We start from the raw sequence: 19,786 nt of genomic DNA, 5'->3' as shown, positions 1-19,786 counted from the left end.
CAACTATTCTTCCACTGACTGGTATTCAGGCTGTTTTAGTTGTCTCAGGTTTTTGTCGCTACAAAAAAAAAAAGAAAACTGCATCACATGAATACACACATGAACACACATGCATGGACATAGCCAACTGTGTTCCTTATATTGGTACTTTCATTGCTACAGGACAGTCTCACAAACAGGACTTTCAAAAGAGCTGCAATAACCTTTCACACTTCTACCAGTCATACATTAATATGTGGGAAACAGTTACAGAATGTGCTATGTGGCTAAAATGTTTCATAAAGCAAAGTCCACAACATTTTAAGTATCAATAAGTTCAAGGGGATTTCTAATTTTGTGATATGTCTATATTGATTTATTTCATAAGGCTACATTTATGAGGTATATGTATAGGCATCATTGCAAGAATAAAGTTTACATTCAAGCTGATTTTAATTTACCTTTTTTTGAAACTTCTGCCCCATTAAGTTCTTTTTGTGCTTCTTCAATTTTGTCTAAGAAAAACAGAGAAAAATTTATAAATTAATTTACCTTAAACAAATAAGAATACAGTAAACATACTACTTTTAAACAGTGTCAGATATATAGTAATAAATGTGTTGAATAAATTATGATACAGATGTGTATAAACTGTTGAAGGATATATTCCCTTTTAAATTTATAATTTTAATCATTTCTTAGTCACAAGGACTATTTCCAATTAATAAATGTTTCCATAATGCAAATAATTAGTGTACTTTAGATACTGAACTACAGCTTTAAAAGTCTAGTCATCTAATAAAAGTATCTAAAAATAATACTATCTTTACATACAAAGTACCTAATAGGGATTTTAGAGATATAACAAATGCCTACTAGCTTAGAAACGACCAGATTAAGCAAAGCTAGGACTTAAGACACAAGATAGAAAAGGATGGAAAAACAGAGACGAGGATGAGCTGAAATGTGGCATGGCAGAAAGTGTCTATCCCTTGCTGGCAGCATAGAGCTGACAGCATCTATGAAGTATGAGGACAGAGTACTGCATTAAAGAGGACTATATACAACTGACTGCAGAACTGCTACACATGTGCACAGTTTTGTCAGACAGATATAACCCAGGAACAATAACTAAAAGAATTGGGAGCAGTGCCTCGCTCCTGCTGTTCTTTGACCTGGGGCTCTGGGCACAACTGGATTTTGTAAATATGTGCATGTTCTATTTCAATAATAATTAATTTAAACTTTATAAGGATATACATACTTCATGACATGGGCAGTAATCGATTACAAATTTAACACACTGGTCTGGGTACTTATTAAAATGGTAAAAGGAACAAATTCCCAGGGTACTATTTTGTACTGAACTGAAGACAATACTGATAATTATATAACATTCTACATATCCCAAATGTGTAAGTACAATTTAGATAAATGCATCAGCTCAGAAGTTGCCTCCAATGCTGACCCTACCACTGCTCACTGGCCATGGAAGATGTAACCTCCAATATGGTATCCTACTCCAAATAAATAAAAGGCAGACACCACACATCATGGGCCCTTCAAACTCTCATCTACCTGCCTCTCTCCCTGTCTTGCCAGAAAGGCCAAGAAATTCAGAGAACCTTCTATTTACAGATCAAACGTCCTTCAATTGCATATTGATCCAACTTGCCAAGGCAAAGTGGGAGAACAGAACAAAGGAAGCAAGCTAGTTTGAAATATAGGACATTACATCTCAACAATAGTCAAAAATCTAAATTTTCATCCTGATAAATGTATCACCCACAGCAATGTCTTATTTGCTTCCTGCGAATTATCAGATCCAGAATATAATTTGAGAGTAGTACAGGCAATCTTTGGAATAAGACAATTTTTCTGATTTATAAACTTTAGTTACTGCTCATGAAACGATGAGTGAAGTTGAAAATAGTCCTGGAAAAAAACACACATTAAATGTAGAAACTGGATCCTGCGTTCAGTGGTAGTTTTGCTTCAAAGAGAAAAATATGGAATGCTTGCATGAAATCTATATTAACACAGTGTAAGTAACAAAAGGCTAAGACCCACTTTTAAAAAACAAAATACATGAATTACCTGCAGATTTTCAAACTATAAATAATAAACAAATCACATAACATATAGTACTTGAAAAACATGTAAAAGGACTTTTATTACCAAAGCACTATTATTTCTATGCCAGTAATTCACCCAAACTTAAGAATCATAAATAATATATGTATTATATATTCACAGTAGTAACAACTGTGCTTAATAGTTTATGTGCACATAATTTTGCATTATATAATAAAAACAACTTTTCTTAATAGAATCAGTTGTGGCTTAAAGCAACAAGAACTCATGATTAACAAATACTTACAGAATAGCTGTTATTAAGTAATTGAAGTTTGGCCACTTTCTGTTTGCACTTCAATATAACAAAACTCTTACAAAAATAACCTGTTTATATCTGCTTACAAAATACTAGTCTCCGTTTTTAAAATTTTCAATTAAGTTACCTTTTTATCTTGATAATAACAGTATATAAATTTAGACTACGATTTAGGACATCTACTACAATAAATATAATAAGTACCTCCTCAAATGCTTCTACCTATAGCTCCAGGTCAATAGGTAAACAATCTCCAATTAGCTTGTAACAGCCATTATAAAAGCTTTTGCTTTGGGCAAGTTTTATCACAATTCCTGTTTATATTTAGTGTGTTTTTATAATTCTCTTGGTAAATACGAGGTGTTTTAAAGACACTCTCCAAAATTACAAAGAAAGTAGTCATTTACTACACGCTCTTAATTGATTCATACAAGACAGTTTACTGATATGTAAAGCATTATTTATATTTTTTCACCGTGACAGAGAAAAAATACAGTTTTACATTTCAACTAATATCCCACGTGCATACACATTATGCATACATGTAATTCCCTATTAAAAATGAAAAATCCTGCCCCTTTCACAACTACATTAATTTCAGGGCTCCCTGCTAGACTCTAAATCTACAGCTTTAAGTTCATCAATATAAGAGGCAGTTTCCAACACATCCTTTTTGCCAAACCTTTACCAAGGGTAACACTTCCCAGCAATCACATCTCTCACCGTAAGTCTTGATTTGGGAGAGGGGGGGCAAAGGGAAAAAAATGGTATCTTAGACTCTAAGACATCCCCCAACATGCCCTCCCCACCATCACTGGGATCTGGGTTAACAATTTCCCAAGGAACTACACATTCAGAAATAAATAATAGTTTCTCTGTTGCTGTTACCTAAAAATAAAAGTAGATATACAAACAAAAAGAATACTCATACCACGTCAGTAAATCTGAAGCCCATAATATGCATTCTTACTATAATGAGTTCTTACTGTATTTAAATTAACACGTAATCTTAATTCATTCAATTTTTACATTAAATATACTTGGAGGAGCCATCACTTGGAATAAAGATCCCAGCAAACACATGAATGGATCCGTAATCTTTAAGATCCAGAAAGGCCAGTGGCTAAAACAGCAATATGCTAGAAGAGAAGTAACTAACAGTATAGATTAAATTTTTGTTCTGCAACTATTAAAAATGTATACTATTAAAAATGTATACACAGAAACTTAAAGGCTATAAGAACTATCTTGTATGATACCTTAAATTAAAAATTTTGTGTAAGAAAATGATGCAAAAATATCTCATTTTCATCATTCACAAATAATCATAAAAGAAGTCTCTTTATTAGTGAAACATAATCTGAAACCACTGAACAAAAGGAAAAAGTCGTAGAGCCCTTAAGAAATAATAATCTTTCTTTTAGGGTTTCTGGAAGAAGACTGAATTAAAAACAAATCATTTATAGAAATTACATAATCTTCAAATAAGGATTTACAGTAGCCCCTTGCTCTCTGACCATTCTTCAGTCTATGCTAAAGTGCATGTGGGGAAGGTCTCCCTCACCATCTCAGAGGCCTGACTCTTATTTCCCAAGAGCCTTGGGCTCCAATGCATCACAGGTTGGAGGACCAGCCCACTAAGTTGTTAGGATTTGGTTCAATGAATGCTGTGTTTTTACTGTAATTGCATGCCTGCTCTGTGTCAGGTCTAATGTGAACAGTTACAGGGACAAAGGTATCAGGCCCTCCCAGAGGGGCTCCTACTTTAGCGTATCCTTACAAATCATTTTAATAGCAATTTGATGGTAAATAAGGCTCAAACTCCCCTGTGTGCTTAACGAGGTTCTTTGTGATCTAGTTACCTCTTTGCCCTTTGCCACTTCTATTCTCTCTTCAAGATCAGGCACAGTGAAGTCCAGGCTCAACCAGACCCTAGGACTTAACAGCCGCTTTGTCCTCTTCCCTGAAGGCGCCTCCCACACTGTCCCTTCTCTGTGGGGCATCCTTTCAAGATGGGGCTTCTCTGGGCAAACTTCCCTAACACCCTTGTCCAGAGCCCATCACTCTCTCCTCTGTACCACCAGTAAACGTCGTGCACAGAACCCTATTTCTCTAGAGCTACATAGCTCATGATCGTTAGTAATAATGGCAATTAGATGGAGCTGAGTGGTTTACTGATCATATAAACACTGACAAGACAATAACCCGCCAAGTGACACAGAACCTGCATTCTGAAGAGAAAAAGAGAAAAAAGCACCTACACACAAACTGAAAACTGGCACTGGGTGGTTTCACTTAAGAATCTACCATTTTATCACCTTTAACATTATAAATTATGTCAACATTTGGGAAGCTGTATCAGTACACTGAAAGCACTCGAGTCAACTATTACTCCCTTAGATCTATAAGAGATTTAAGTCATGTCTCACCTACTTCTATCAGCTCATCCTTCTCTCATGCTGTTCTGCTGGGCACCATATAGCATCTGCGCTAGCACCCGTGCGTCCTCCCTCTTTGTTTAGCCTTCAAAACCCACATTGGTAACATTTTATGAAGTAAATCCTAATGAACTGTAAAAGGCACCTCTGTTTACTGAAAGAGGTACCATCTGATTGAAAAAATATCACCATATGTAACTGTACTATTTTTACTACTGAATAAAACATAATTCCTACTTCCTCTCATTATATGCCAGTGCAAGCGCCTTACTCTTACTGTGAACTGTAAGTGCTATTTCAATAGCACTAAATAAATGACAATGGCATAAAATTAAAATTGTATCCAGCACACACAATCATTTATACATGCTCTTGTAAGTGAAGATTATTCCTAGTCTTCACTACTAAGTAAACTGAGTAAACCCACCTTTACAATCAACCCATTTTAACCTACAAGTTTTACATCTCAAATAACTCTGGACTTACTTGTCTTTGAGGAAGACGACATGCTGTTATAATGCTGAAAATGATAGTCTAGACTAGCAATATTTCAAACAAAAACACTGCCTGCAGTAAGTGAAAAAGAAATCAAAGACTCAACTCTGTGCTAATGAATTTGAAAATAGTGATGAACTAGTAAAATCCTAGAAAAACACACAACTACCCAAACTGATCCAGAATGAGGAAAGCTTGACCAGAATAACCAGCACTGATAAAGCTGAGAAAGTCGCCACAGCATTACACAGAATTTGCTTTTTAAAAAGGTTCCAGGCCCAGAGAATTTTATTACCAACTTCTTTCAAATTTTAAAGAATAAAGCATGTCCTAAACTGCTCCAGAGCCCAGGATAACACAGAAGGCATTCTACATTATTTTATACAGCTGGCATGCCTCAGGTACCAAACCCAGCCAAAGGGGCAGAAAAACCAACACCACACTAGAACACAGCTTTAACAATCTATATCAAGAAGCACATTCACAGAAAATAGGAAGCAAAGCTATTTCAATATTCAGAAGCAACATATTATAATTTGTCACAGCAATAGGACAAGGAAGGGGAGTAAAGGTAAGTTAAATAATGTCCCAAATGTACTTGATTAAATCATATCTATCTTTAATGTTTCAAAAAAACCTCAATATTACATAGGAAAGGATATTCCTCATCATAATAACCAAGTGTTATCCTAACAAATATCCTGAGCAAAGAAATCAGCCAATAACCATGTTGTCTGTCCCCCTGCAGCTCTGGTAGGCAGCCTTCCCTGACATCTCCCTCAAACTCCTCTGTGTCCCCGGCATTCTTTTCCAACCCCTAGAGCAGCAGCAGTCCTCACAGCATATTCTGAGAGTCTGTTTGCTTGCTTTCCACATCAAACTGTATCTTACTCCACAGAGTGCATAGGTGCCAGGGTCACTAGACCCTTGACACACAGTTGTCTAATAAATGAATTGCTATTGCAATATTACTACAGCATTTTTGTTAATAACTAGGCAGGAATTCTATATATAAAACAACATGGAGCTGGTTAAACAAATACTTAAATATTTCTATACAAGAGAATTTTGTTTAGCCATTAAATGTATTTTTTACAAAATATTTATTGACGGAAAATGCTCAACATATATTATGTTAAAAAGACATAATTCTAAACATTTTGTGCCATGAAGATGAATGTGTAGAAATGTATAGACACACACACACGACAGATATACACACTCATATGTCTACAAAGGAGGCCCAACTGTATATCTGAGGGTAGTGCATTAACAGACAGTTTTCATTTTACCATTTATATCTTCTCCAATTACTAAAGTACCTATAATGAATACATATCTTAATATAAACTGTATTATTTAAATTCAATAAAACCTAACAATGTGCTCAATTATCTTTCAAAAAATGTTGGCTATAGATTCCAAATTGCAAAGTTCCAATCATACGGAAAACTACTGAATAATTCCTAAAACATGGAAACATTCATACACATAATCCATTTGGCTCAGCATGTATTCATTAGCTCCTGTGTGCCGGCACTAAGGATACTCGAAGATGAACAACCCTGCATGCAGGAACTTAGGGAAGTAAATAAGCAATTCCTAGGCATGCAGTAATGGAGTGACTATATCCAAAGAGTAAAGGGCATTCAGTTAGAGGGGCATTAGGGTTTGGAAAGGCAAAGAGGCAAATTCATCGAGAACTCAAAGCAGTTTGGATACATGAATCTAGAGAGAGCAGAGTCTAGCGGTAAAGAGTTCGGGAGCCACTTTGTTACATAACTGGCAGTTAAAACCATAGCCTAGACTTGGTAGAAGCAAAAATAGGGCTTTCTATGAAAAAATTTGACCACAGGTATCAAGATTTTAAAAAACCCTATCTTTTAATAGATTAATCCGGTCTATCCTCAGACTATGAAAGAAGTGAAACAAATGCTACCTATCAGAGTGCTTTTCATGACAGACAAAAACTGAATAATCAATAGCACCTGGGATATAGAAGGTGCTCAATGAATATTCGTTGAATGAATGAATATTTAAGAAATGGTTAAATAATTTATGGTACCTACATATGACAGAATATTACAGAGCCATGATACTGTAGGTTTCTAGAAGGACATACTGAATCAGATACTCCACGAATGACACCCCAGACTGTATACATTCTTTTAAGCTTTGACAAGTGGTTCTGTTGGGTTAATTACTCTCTATTTAAGGCAGAATGGGAGGTAGTTCCAACTTTTAAGGAGCAAGTAGAGGAAAAGAAACCCCAAAAAAAAGAGGCAAAAAAGGAACGGTTAAAAGAGCAGAACAGGAAGTATTTTGGCCACAGAAGTCAAGAGAACAGCGTTTCAATGTCAAAATCAGTAGAGGATGCAAAAGGTAAGGACTGAAAAAGCTTTCTATGAATGCAGCGATGAAGAGGCCACTGGTGGTGTTTCCCGAAGCATGCAGGGCATGGGGAAAGCCTGGAGGGAAGTGGGCTGAGGAAGTGATGGGACAGGACAGAGGAGAGAGGGGAGAAAAGAAAGCAAAGTGGAACTGTCTTACAAACTCCTGAGCTTAAAATAAGACAGTGAACTGCGAAGGAGCGGGGGATAGAGAAACACAGGATCAAAGGAAAATAGTTTTGACTATTTGATTGTTTTGTTCTTCCAAGATGTTCATAGGCCCAGTGGAAAGAGCCAATAAAAGAAGAGTGAAAATACAAGGAAGAATAAGAGGTGTGGAGTGGCGAGGTTTTGGAGAAAGCAGAACAGGGCATCAAGAGTCCAGGCCGAGCATTGGTTTAAAACTGGGGAAGACTCAAGGCTGTTCTCTAGGCCAGAGGGAAGGAAAAGAGGACAGAAGGAATGTTAGGTGAAAGGAAAAGTCTGCTAGTGGAAAGGATGAATTTAAGGCAATTCATATCCAACTGCCTCCACTGTATTGAGGTAAGAGACATTGCTGTCTACAAAGAAAAAGGAGTTTAGTGAGTGTGTAAGAGGCTACAGAGACTAGTAAAAACATGGCAAAGTGACTGATGGGAACGCAGGAGCCAACCAAGCGTGAGGACAAAAGCACGGCTGAACAGGAGCTAGGCAATCTGTGAATGTGGAAATCCATGCATTTTTGGTGTCTCCAATCTGCACAGCGGTTTCAACTACTCTTACAAAGCTTGGCAACTCGGATGAAGAAGTGGAGAAGGTATGCCACGTTTGGATATTTCCAGGAGGAAAGAGAAAATTCAGTGAGATGAAGGTGCTAGAGAGGAGTTCATCTGATGGACCAAATATACAGGATGGATAGAGGCTAGAAAGGCAGTGTGAAGAGTGACACAGGTACCAAGAGCAGATGGCTGAATAGGAGGGGGGAGCTGGAAGTCAGAGCGCCCAGAGATAGAGGGAGCTGCAGGTTTTAATTAATTTATAGGTAATGGTTCAAGGGTTTTTAGAAGATCCAGAGTGGTTATGGACAAAATAGAGTAGAGATAAAAGTTAAATGGACATGAACAATGTCTACCCTAGTGTGATAATGAGCTGTGGAATAGCAAAGGTGATTAGGAACAAAACATTCTATAATAAAATTTAAAATGTGAAATGCCTCATCTTGCTACACTTTTATGGTCTGCCCTTTGCAAAACTGTTCACTTATCCTTTTCAGAAAGCATGTTTCCATTGTGATACTGAAAAAAACTTTTAAAAGTTCAAAGAGAAAAGTAGATATGAGGTCCACTGTGCTTTTAAGATCATAGATCAACTAAACGTTGTTTCTTCTTTATGAAAACCATCTTGATATCAAAACAGACCATGAAAATAACAAAATGTACACAGACACACAACAAATGTGTTACACTGAGCCTTCTAAGGATTTTACATTATTTTGTCTCTTAACATATCTCATTATTTATACATACAGTATATATCAATCACCTGCTTTCATTTGGCAGCCTTGATCTGAGAACTGTGTGAGACCACCATCCTTAAACTGCACTTTTAATAGTGGGGGAAAGAAGTTCCCCCTTATACTAAATATGGTTTTACCCATAGAAGATGCTAGGAAGACCACTGTCTTTTACGGTTGAGCACGCATTCCCTAAGAAGTAAAAATAAAAGCAAACTCCCAAAGTCTCCTTCCGAAAACCTCACACTATTTCAGAGCCCACAGAGCCCGGGTGACAGGCTGAGCTAAAAGTCCAAAAGCACCTTCTTTAGACAGGTGCCAAATCAACTTAGCCCAAGGATGATCCTCTTAGTCCCACTCTTTTAGCTCCTGCTTTGATGACCCTTTATACATCACCTAAAACAGTAAAACCCAACTTTTGCTGCATACTTTTTTAAAGATTTAACTCACTTATTAATAAAACAGCAAGACACTACAACTCATTCAAAGGAGAATTCAAAGACTAGATATAGATAGATAGATAGATAGATAGATAGATAGATAGATAGATACCATCAGGAATGTCAAAATAAATTTGCTTAATTATGTGAAAATAATCAACATCCACAGGGCAATAATCAATTGCATCTTCACCAGGCACAATTTGCATTTCCATGGACAAGAATCAAATTTGTTGTATTAATTTCTATTACAGAGTTGTTAAATAATTGCTGCATATTTGAGTCACCCAATATTAGTCATTTAAAAATCTTGATACTCAGGCTGCACCCCACACCAATTAAATCAGCATTTTAAAAAGTTTCCCAGGTGATTCCAACATGTGGCCAACTTTGCAAATCAATGTTCTCTAAATTACAGATATTATCTGGTCAAGATTCAAAATTGTATAAAATGCAAGTAGTTAAGGGAGAAAAGTCTTATTAGCCAGCTCTTCGAAGCAATATTTTATCAAGTACCTGGGGCAGCAGCAGCATCTGTCCGCCTTATCAAAGCTGCTGCTGATGTTAGTGGATACTGAGGAAGATAAGGAAGGAAAACTTCAACGTGCACTTCATGGCTAAGAATGTCTAATTCGATTACACCTCTAAAATCCAAAGCCAGAGCCTATATTCTTAATAGGTATTAAACCAAAAATAGATCTAATAATTATTACTGTCAGCCCTAAACTAGAACATAATTTTCCAGCTGAAAATTTAATGTTTGAAGATACAAAAACTATTTAAATATATAAACTATTGTTATAAAGATGTTGAAAATTGATAAGCTTTCCAATACATATTTCTAATAATATAGTTTTCTAATAATCACAACAAAATATGTTGCCCACTGTGGGATGGATATAATTATTAGAGTATGACAACATTGGTTTCCTCTTCCCACTGGATGATTTCTGATGTAGCGAATGGAAGGAGGTAGTCATCGTAACCACGGTGGGAGAGAAAGAACAAGACAGTATTCTCCCCCTGAGAGGCTACACGCCAGGGTCCACTGAACTTGGGCTACTAATCCAGTATGGATTCACACATGCGCAGGCACACACGCACACACACACACGGGCACATGCATCCACACCCTGAATTTGAGGCTAAGGATGCAGATTTACAGATGTTTGGGACAGACCCAGGATCTCAAAGACTAAAAAAAAACAAAACAAACTCACCAGCATGCTCCTCCAGCTTTTCAGGCAGGCCACTGCCCCACCCCTTGTAAGCAAATAATTACATCCATTTTCCCCTATAATAAATGTTAAAAAGGACTTCATGTCTAAAACACCAAAAGCAATAGCAACAAAAGCCAAAATTGACAAATGGGATCTAATTAAACTCAAGAGCTTCTGCACAGCAAAAGAAACTACCATCAGAGTGAACAGGCAACCTACAAAATGGGAGAAAATTTTCGCAACCTACTCATCTGACAAAGGGCTAATATCCAGAATCTACAACGAACTCCAACAAATTTACAAGAAAAAAACAAACAACCCCATCAGAAAGTGGGCAAAGGACATGAACAGACACTTCTCAAAAGAAGACATTTATGCAGCCAAAAAACACATGAAAAAATGCTCACCATCACTGGCCATCAGAGAAATGCAAATCAAAACCACAATGAGACACCATCTCACACCAGTTAGAATGGCAATCATTAAAAAGTCAGGAAACAACAGGTGCTGGAGAGGATGTGGAGAAATAGGGACACTTTTACACTGTTGGTGGGACTGTAAACTAGTTCAACCCTTGTGGAAGTCAGTGTGGCGATTCCTCAGGGATCTAGAACTAGAAATACCATTTGACCCAGCCATCCCATTACTGGGTATATACCCAAAGGACTGTAAATCATGCTGCTATAAAGACACATGCACACGTATGTTTATTGTGGCACTATTCACAATAGCAAAGACTTGGAACCAACCCAAATGTCCAACAATGATAGACTGGATTAAGAAAATGTGGCACATATACACCATGGAATACTATGCAGCCATAAAAAATGATAAGTTCAGTTCGTGTCCTTTGTAGGGACATGGATGAAATTGGAAATCATCATTCTCAGTAAACTATCGCAAGAACGAAAAACCAAACACTGCACATTCTTACTCATAGGTGGGAATTGAACAATGAGAACACATGGACACAGGAAGGGGAACATCACACTCTGGGGACTGTTGTGGGGTGGGGGGAGGGGGGAGGGATAGCTTTAGGAGATATACCTAATGCTAAATGACGAGTTAATGGGTGCAGCACACCAGCATGGCACATGTATACATATGTGACTAACCTGCACATTGTGCACATGTACCCTAAAACTTAAAGTATAATACATATATATATATATGTGTATTTTTTTTTTTTTTTTTGAAGGAGAACTCAGATACAAGGTGCTGCTATTACCTGGGGCAAAAACACAGAAACTAAGCCACTAAGTGTAGTGAACTCTGACTGCCTCTCCAAATCCGAGCCACTCCCCTTCCTGGGCCTTGTGCACTTAGCTCACTGCTGACCAGAAACCATGAGAACTGTACTATGGGTTGGGGCAAATCCTTTTTGATATTTCAGATTTCTGGTTCTGTTGGAACAAGATGCAGTCTGAGAAAAGCTTGGTCTACTGGTACTGGGGCAGAGGATTTGAGCAACAGAGACAGGGCAGCACCAAGCCTGACAATGCAGACCAAGTCAAACAGAAGCGCACACCACCCAGACTATTCTTTCAGACGTTCTTAAATGCTAAGTTGTCAATTAGTGACTATGTTTTTTAGCTATTATAGCTGAGTCAATGCTTTGCTTGGCATCTTTCACATCCCTTCTCTAGGAGTACTGAGATCAACAGACCTGCCTGTCAGATATTAATCCTACAGTCAATATTCACAACTGTCCCATTAACTTGCCATATGCATTCTTCTTCACCATCTTCTTACCTAAACAATGTCCTCTTCTTTTGTAATCCTTTCCAGAATCAGTAATTCTCTGTGGGGGAAATACAACAGCAAGCAAGATATAGCCTCTTTTTCAAAATGGTACTCCATCGCATTCTGTGATCTCAAATCACTACAGATACAAACACATCCATATTCTCTAAGAGAAAAAGGAAAGGATGAAAATTTAAAATGTGGGAGTAGGAGAACAGAAACAGTGCAAATAACTGTCCAACCCCCTCTTGAGTAAGAAGAGGGAGACTTAGAGGCATAGAAGATGAGAAAGGGAAGAATGCCATTACATTTCTTCTAGAACTCTCAACAGAATGAAATGTCAATTTGAGATAAATAATATACTGATACTTCAGTTTTCTACTATAGACCCAACGACCAAACAAACAGCTAAGACTTAAGACCTTCCAGCCCCAGACACTGGATTTATCATCAGTGTTGGCACCTTCAGCTGGTGGATCTCCAGCCCCATCTTCCCCTTGTAAGTTTCACACATGCCCTGAGAAGCCTCCTTACTTCAGGAAGCTCTCACTTCCCCATCACATGCCTACGAAAGGTGACAAGTGCGGATGACTTATGACAAGGATGCCAAGGACTTCAGAGCTCCTGTCCAGGATCCCATGGCACGAGAGCACCCACCTAGAGTCTTGAATGTAACCCTGAACAAAGCGTCCCTCTGGGCACAATGGCATCACCACCAGGGATGACGTTAGCAGGATGAGCTCTGTATTAGCAGGATGAGCTCTGTATTGCCAGTGACAATAAAGTCAGGTACATCGCAAATTAAATACCTTTTGCAGGCTACGCTGAAAACCTAATCTGATATGACACATTATTACTAATGGCAAATGTGGTCTGGGCACCAAACCACAGATTTAAAACTGAATTTTTGTTACATAATCCAGTTATAATTGAGGCCTCACTGCATGTGACTCAGGTTCACGATGCTTCAGATAATTCACTTAGGAAGAAAACTCTGTCAGTAAGAGAAGTTTCTGGGCTCCTCCTGGGGCTTTGGAAGTTGTAGTTTAGGGCCCTGGCTTCCTATTTGATATACATCATCCCTCCAGCAAGACCCACCTCTATGGAAAACTTACTCTAGGTGATCTATGCTCACATCACAGACACTCTGAAAAGGCCTCTCTCATGTAATGTTAAGTAGTTGACTATATTCTAATTAAAAATGAAACAAGAATTCTCTTTCCTTCAGCCCCAATCAGAAATTTGGCAGACACATTCACTCACTACCTGTTGCACAGATATGGCTATCTGCTGTGGTCTGGATGTTTTTGTCCCCTCCAAAATGCATGTGTTGGAAACTTAATCCACAATGCAACAGCAATGGGTGGCAGGGTCTACTGAGAGGTGTTTAGGTCATGCGAGCTCCACCCTCATGATGGACCTGTGCTGATATAAGAAAGGATTGCAGGAGTGGGTTTACTCTCTTCTGCCTTTCTGCCATGTGAGGACACAGGGTTTGTCCTTCTCTTAACCTTCCGCCTTCCTCCACGTGAAGACACAGCAAGAGGGCCTTCACCAGTGCTGCCACCTTGATCTTGGAATCCCAGCCCCCAGAACTGTGAAAAAGAAATTTCTGTTCCTTTATAAATTACCCAGTCTCAGGTGTTTTGTTATAGCAAGCACAAACAGACTAAAACAGCATCTCTCTCTCTAAGATGTTTTCAAAGTAATTTTATCTGATTTTGAACAATTTTTTCTTGTGAGTTTTTCTTTCAAAAAGTATACCATACTTCAAATCAACAAACATGTGCTTAATTAGTAACCCATACAAGTCAAAGCCATAAACAGAGCTATGTTAGGCAACAAATGTATATTCAAATATAATCTGATGATATTGAAAGAATATCTAAAAACTTAAAAGCAATCAGTTAATATTCTTTAATAGAACATATTTCTATATTTGACCGTTTGAAAAAACAAAGACCAATGGTAAAAAAGTTATAAGACAAACAACTCAGTTGCTTTCACAAATAAGCTGCAAAAAAAGCAAGAAGAGAATTGGAAAGGATACCCATAGATCAAAAGAACACAAAAGATACATCAACTTATAAAATAGGTGGAACTTATTTGCCCTCATTCTAACGAAATATTTAAAAAATTACAATACTGGGGACAACTGGAAATTCAAATAGACAGGATATTTGACCATATTATTAAGGAAATTACTCTTCTTTATTTTTGTTTGTTTCATAAAGGTATTGTGATGACACGAAAAGATATCCATTATCTTTTGGCACTTATATAATGAAAACATATGAATAAAATGATATCCCCGAGGTTAGCTTTAAAGCAATATGAGAGGGTGGAAGTAGCCAGAGTAGTAAATGCAACCAGACTGGCTACCAGCTGTTAGTTACTGAAGCTGAATGATAGGTAAGTGAAGGCTTATTACACTATTCTATTTTGTAATCCTTTTAAAACTTCCATAATGAAGTTTAGAAAAAAAAAAAAAAAAAAGCCCAATCTGAAATTTTTTAAAAACTGAAAGATTACCAAACTCTTAACACGTGTTGTTGTGGTGTTAGTAATAATAAACAAGAAATGACATGTGACAGTGCAAGACGAGTGAGGCGAAGCAGCTAAAGGCCAGCGCAGAGTGGGCATTCAAAAGGTCACTGCCCCTAAAAATCATCGGAGCCCAAAGGAAAGGAAATAATTTCTGAACTACCACTAGGAGTCAGGTTTGCACACACCAAAGCTGAAAAGGGTAACAGAATAGAAAACAATTTCTAGAAATATGACATCCAAAGTTCTTCATTCCTTTCGAGGGGATTGGGAGAGGGGGTCAAAGACCTCCCCTTTAAGAATCTGAAAATTGGAAAGGCTTCAAGATACAAAATCTAAAACACCAAACCCAAGGAGCAGAGCAATGTACATGGTACACTTCCATCTGCATCATGCACGTGTCTACGTGCCTATGCGTGTGCATGAAAGGATACACAAGTCACTGCTGCAGTCAGCTCTGAGGAAAGGGGCGGTGTGAGAAAGACATAGGTTTCATTCATTTTTTTACTGTCTTTTCTGTTTGAACTAACTAACTTAGTGAGATTTAACTTTGGTTTTTGAAATTTAAACGATATCTAATACAAGAAGAAAGTATTTCAACTATCCCAATTTGCCACTGTTAACATATTACCACATTAGTTTCCAGGTTATTTTTCATGTTTGTTTATGTATATACACATACTATCAAAAATAAAAAGACATAAGAAAATTTGGATACATTCTTTTTATCTTTATAAATTACATCTTCATCATCCTAGTCCGATACTGATCCATCACTTTTTCTATTAAAAAAGTGATAATTTTTTAAAAAGAATAAAACTTCAAAAGATCTCTATAAAAAAAAAATCTCATGATCAGCGTACAGCACACGCGCACACACACACACTTTTTCATACAATTAAGGACTGCAGCAATCTACGGAGACCCCTAAATCCAGGTCAAGAACCTCTGTTACAGACCTACACTACACTATCATTATTCTTGCACTGTGAATGAGGATTCAAAGGTACATTTTTATGGTGCTATTGAACACTAACTTTTCTGCTCATTTTCATTTTTTTCAGTTGTTAAATTTCTACCCAGATAATATAGTAATATAGCTCTTACTAGTACACACTACCCTTATTTTGCCATATGGAAAAATAAGTTTAAAAAGTAGGTAATTGAAACATATAATCTTTCCTTTTCTTAATTTCCCAATCCAATTATTTTTAACAACTCTCATAGAGTGGAAGAGAGTAGACAGGAAAGAAAAAATCACTGATATCGGTGCATCAGGCATTGTGCTTGGCATAGGACACTCACATCATCTTTAGAATCGGCCATATGCCAACCTTTGAGTAAGGCAGTATCCCCCATTTTAGAACCTAGGCTTTAGTGGAGATGAAAATATTTTAATCAAATAAAATGTTTTCATACATAAGTACCTATAACATACAGTAAACAATGCAATTTCTACAAATGCACAAGCAAGAAAGAACAGTGATGTACAGCTCTCACGGTGCACACCCACTCCAATCAATCTACTTTTGTTCCCAGCAGCAGTGAGGTGGGGAGTGTGTGGTGCAGGGACCTCTCACCAGCTCACCTACAAACCCTGCCAGTCAACCGGGGGCACCCAAATTCACCAACCAAAAGGATCCCAGCACCATCTTATTTTTCCACCTGCCAGCTCAGGAGGCTTCCCAGAGTGTCTTAATCCTTTAACATGATGAAACTCTGGATGGCAAAGGTTCCCCAAGAATTTAATATCTACTCACTTAGGACTCAGGCTTCTGGTAATGGCAGAATAGCCTATATGAGACTAACCCTCCTTCTAATAACAATAAAAATGTAGAGAAAATATATATTTTTTAATGAAAGCACTGGAGAGTGACCAAGAGCTGGCAGAAACTATATGTGTTGACCCTTAAAGGCTGAGATGCAAAGGAGGTGAGGTCACATTTAAATGGTCTTTCCCCCAGGGCAACGGCCAGTCCCCTAGGAACAGTGAGGCAGGAAGCAGTATTACTGAGCTGGAGGACACAGAGATGGGGTCTGGGGCAGCTGGAAATTGGAAGGAGGTAGGTACAGTGAGCGGAAATCCCAGAAAAGATGGAGACTCAGAGGAGGGAGTGTAGAATCTAATAACAAACCCTCAAATCCTTGGCTGTCTTCTGAACTGCTTGTGTAGAAGACAAGGAACCCAAAGTAAAGCCACCCAAAGGAAGACTGGAAGAACTGAGCAAAGTATCAGCAGTGACTCAATATGGGGGACAAGGAGCTAGGAACTCAAGTCCTGCCAGGGATAGAGTAGCCAAGCAAACATCTTGTATTTCCACTGAAACTTCAGACTACGGGCAACTCAACAGACCTACTCTAAAAAGCCTCAAACCAAGCCTCCACCAGTCTATAAAATAATCTGATAGTAATTTAACTGCCTGCTAGAAAACACATGATAATCTTTAGATGAAGATGACAATAGAGAGCCTCTAAAACATATCCACATTGTTCTCTATGTGATTAAAAATTATTAGGCACACAAATCACAAAAATGTGACACACAGAGAAAGCAGTAAAAAGAATAAGAACTACACAAGACAAAGACGTTGGAATCAGCAGACAAGGGATGTAAAATAACTATAATATATAGGAAATAATTTACAGAAAAAAGATGGGTAAAGAATGAATGAAGAGTAGAAGAATTTCAGAAGAGATATAGAAACTCTAAAAAGAATGGAAATATTAGAACAGAAAAGTACAATAGCTGAAATAAAAATTCACTGGATGAGAATAACAGCAAAAAGGGCACTGCTGTTAGGAAAGGAGTCACGAACTTGAAGACAAGTCAACAAAAATTATCCAACCAACGCATACAGAGAAAAGCCTGAAAAAAATGAACAAACTGTGGAATCATATCACGTAATCTAACACAGATGCAACGAAAGCTCCAGAAGAGAGAGCTGGAAAAAGGGAATAGAAGAATATTCCCCAAACTTGACTGAAAACATCAGCCTGCAGATTCAGGAGGCTCGGTGAACCCAGGGAAGATGACTCTAAAGGGTACTACACATAGACATGTCACAGCAAACCAACAGATTAAAACAGGAATAGAGATGAGGAAAGGGAGGGACACGAAGTGGGAGAGGGGAAGGGGAGGGAGAAGCAGCGAGGCAACAGGATTTAAAAATGTCTAACTAGAATTCTATATCTAGCCAAATTACCCTTTGAAAGTAAAGCAAAGTGATGATATTTTCAGAAAAAAGTTGAGACAATTTCTTGCCAATATTATAAGCAATGCTAAAAGGGGCTGATTCAGGCTGATGGGAAATGACAACAGATGGAAATAAGCACCATAGCAGGGGACAGACACCATGGTCCACAGGCCAACTTCAGCCTATCGCTGTTTCTGTAGTGCCCATGCATTATTTATTTAATAAAAAAAAAAGAAGAAGAAGAATATGTGACAAAGACTGCAGACTAGGAGGCCCACAAAATCTGTAATATTTACTATCTTGTGTCTTACAAAAAAAGGTTGCCAAATCCCAATTTATAAGAAGAAAAAGACAGAGGAAAATGTAAGACTGTATCTTTTTCTTTAGTTCTTCAAAAGATAATTGTTTAAAGCAAAAATAACAATGAATTAAAGCATTTACAGTATATGTATAAATAAAACAGATTACAAAAAATTAACTCATCTAAAAATGCCCTCAAGCCCAAGGCCATCCCATAAATAATGAACTCATACAACCCTAAATCTTAGTAATATAAATTATTTCACATTATTTCTCAAAAGCCTTAAAATACTAGGCTGAAATGATTATTTTTTAATAACACAAAACCGAAATAAAATAGATGGTTTCCTCCCAATCTATTTTCTAACATACACAGCAAATAGCAAGTATGTTATCAGCTATGAAAATCTTTTGAAAAACTGAAAGTACCTTCTGTTTAAAGTGCTTCTTAAAAAATTAATAATTTGTTCTCTTTCAACATGTTGAATATTGGCAAAGTGTGCGGGCTGACAGGAAATGCTTCTTTGAGGAAAGAACATGAAGAAGGGTATAAATAGGAAAAGGAAGACAATATTTGGGGAACAATGGTGTGAGGCAGGAAGTAAATACACAAGGTGAGAGGAGAGTGGTGAAGAGTTAGTATATCAGGAGAGCGATCAGAGTCTCTCACAAGGCACAGAGGGCTCTGGCTGGGAGGCAGGAGGGTTGGCAATGCCAGCCCCCCACTATCAAAGAGGTGACCCACTTTCAGCACTGTACATCCAGTGGCTTGCACAATTTACACACATAACCGAGGGAAGTGTCTGGAATCAATAGGTTAACTACTACATGAACAAATGAAGAACCAGAAATGGTCTATTAGGGATGAGAAGTCAATGTGTACACATAACACTGAATTTGGAACATGAGACTAAGGGGTGGGGGCTTATTCCAAGGGAAATGCTTCAAAAGAATGCTGGAACAGAACACTACAGACTGATCAAGTCAGGACCTACTGATTCTGATTCGTAATTCAGAGTCTCGAGTTCTCATTTACTTTAATAGATCCTGGTTTGTGTTTTATCATGTTTGGTTACTAGAGAAAATTGAGAGTGCTTTGTTCTCATTCTATTTCAAATGCATACTATGTAAATAAAATTATTATGAGTGAGAAAATTAA

General features: G+C 37.6%; 1 protein-coding gene across 9 annotated transcripts in view; it reads right to left on the bottom strand.

Annotated features, from left to right (window-relative positions):
• HIVEP1 (HIVEP zinc finger 1) overlaps window positions 1-19,786 on the bottom strand; it is a 225,368-nt gene that overhangs the window by 136,452 nt on the left and 69,130 nt on the right. For all 9 annotated transcript variants that reach the window (XM_054557197.2, XM_054557203.2, XM_054557202.2 and 6 more), the window contains one exon: window positions 441-494. In XM_054557197.2, the coding sequence (XP_054413172.2) occupies window positions 441-494 (54 nt within the window). The remainder of the gene's footprint in view (window positions 1-440; window positions 495-19,786) is intronic.

Source organism: Pongo abelii, chromosome 5 (assembly GCF_028885655.2).
Source record: "Pongo abelii isolate AG06213 chromosome 5, NHGRI_mPonAbe1-v2.0_pri, whole genome shotgun sequence".
NCBI classification, from domain to species: Eukaryota; Metazoa; Chordata; class Mammalia; order Primates; family Hominidae; genus Pongo; species Pongo abelii.
This window is presented reverse-complemented; position numbering and strand designations above follow the sequence as displayed.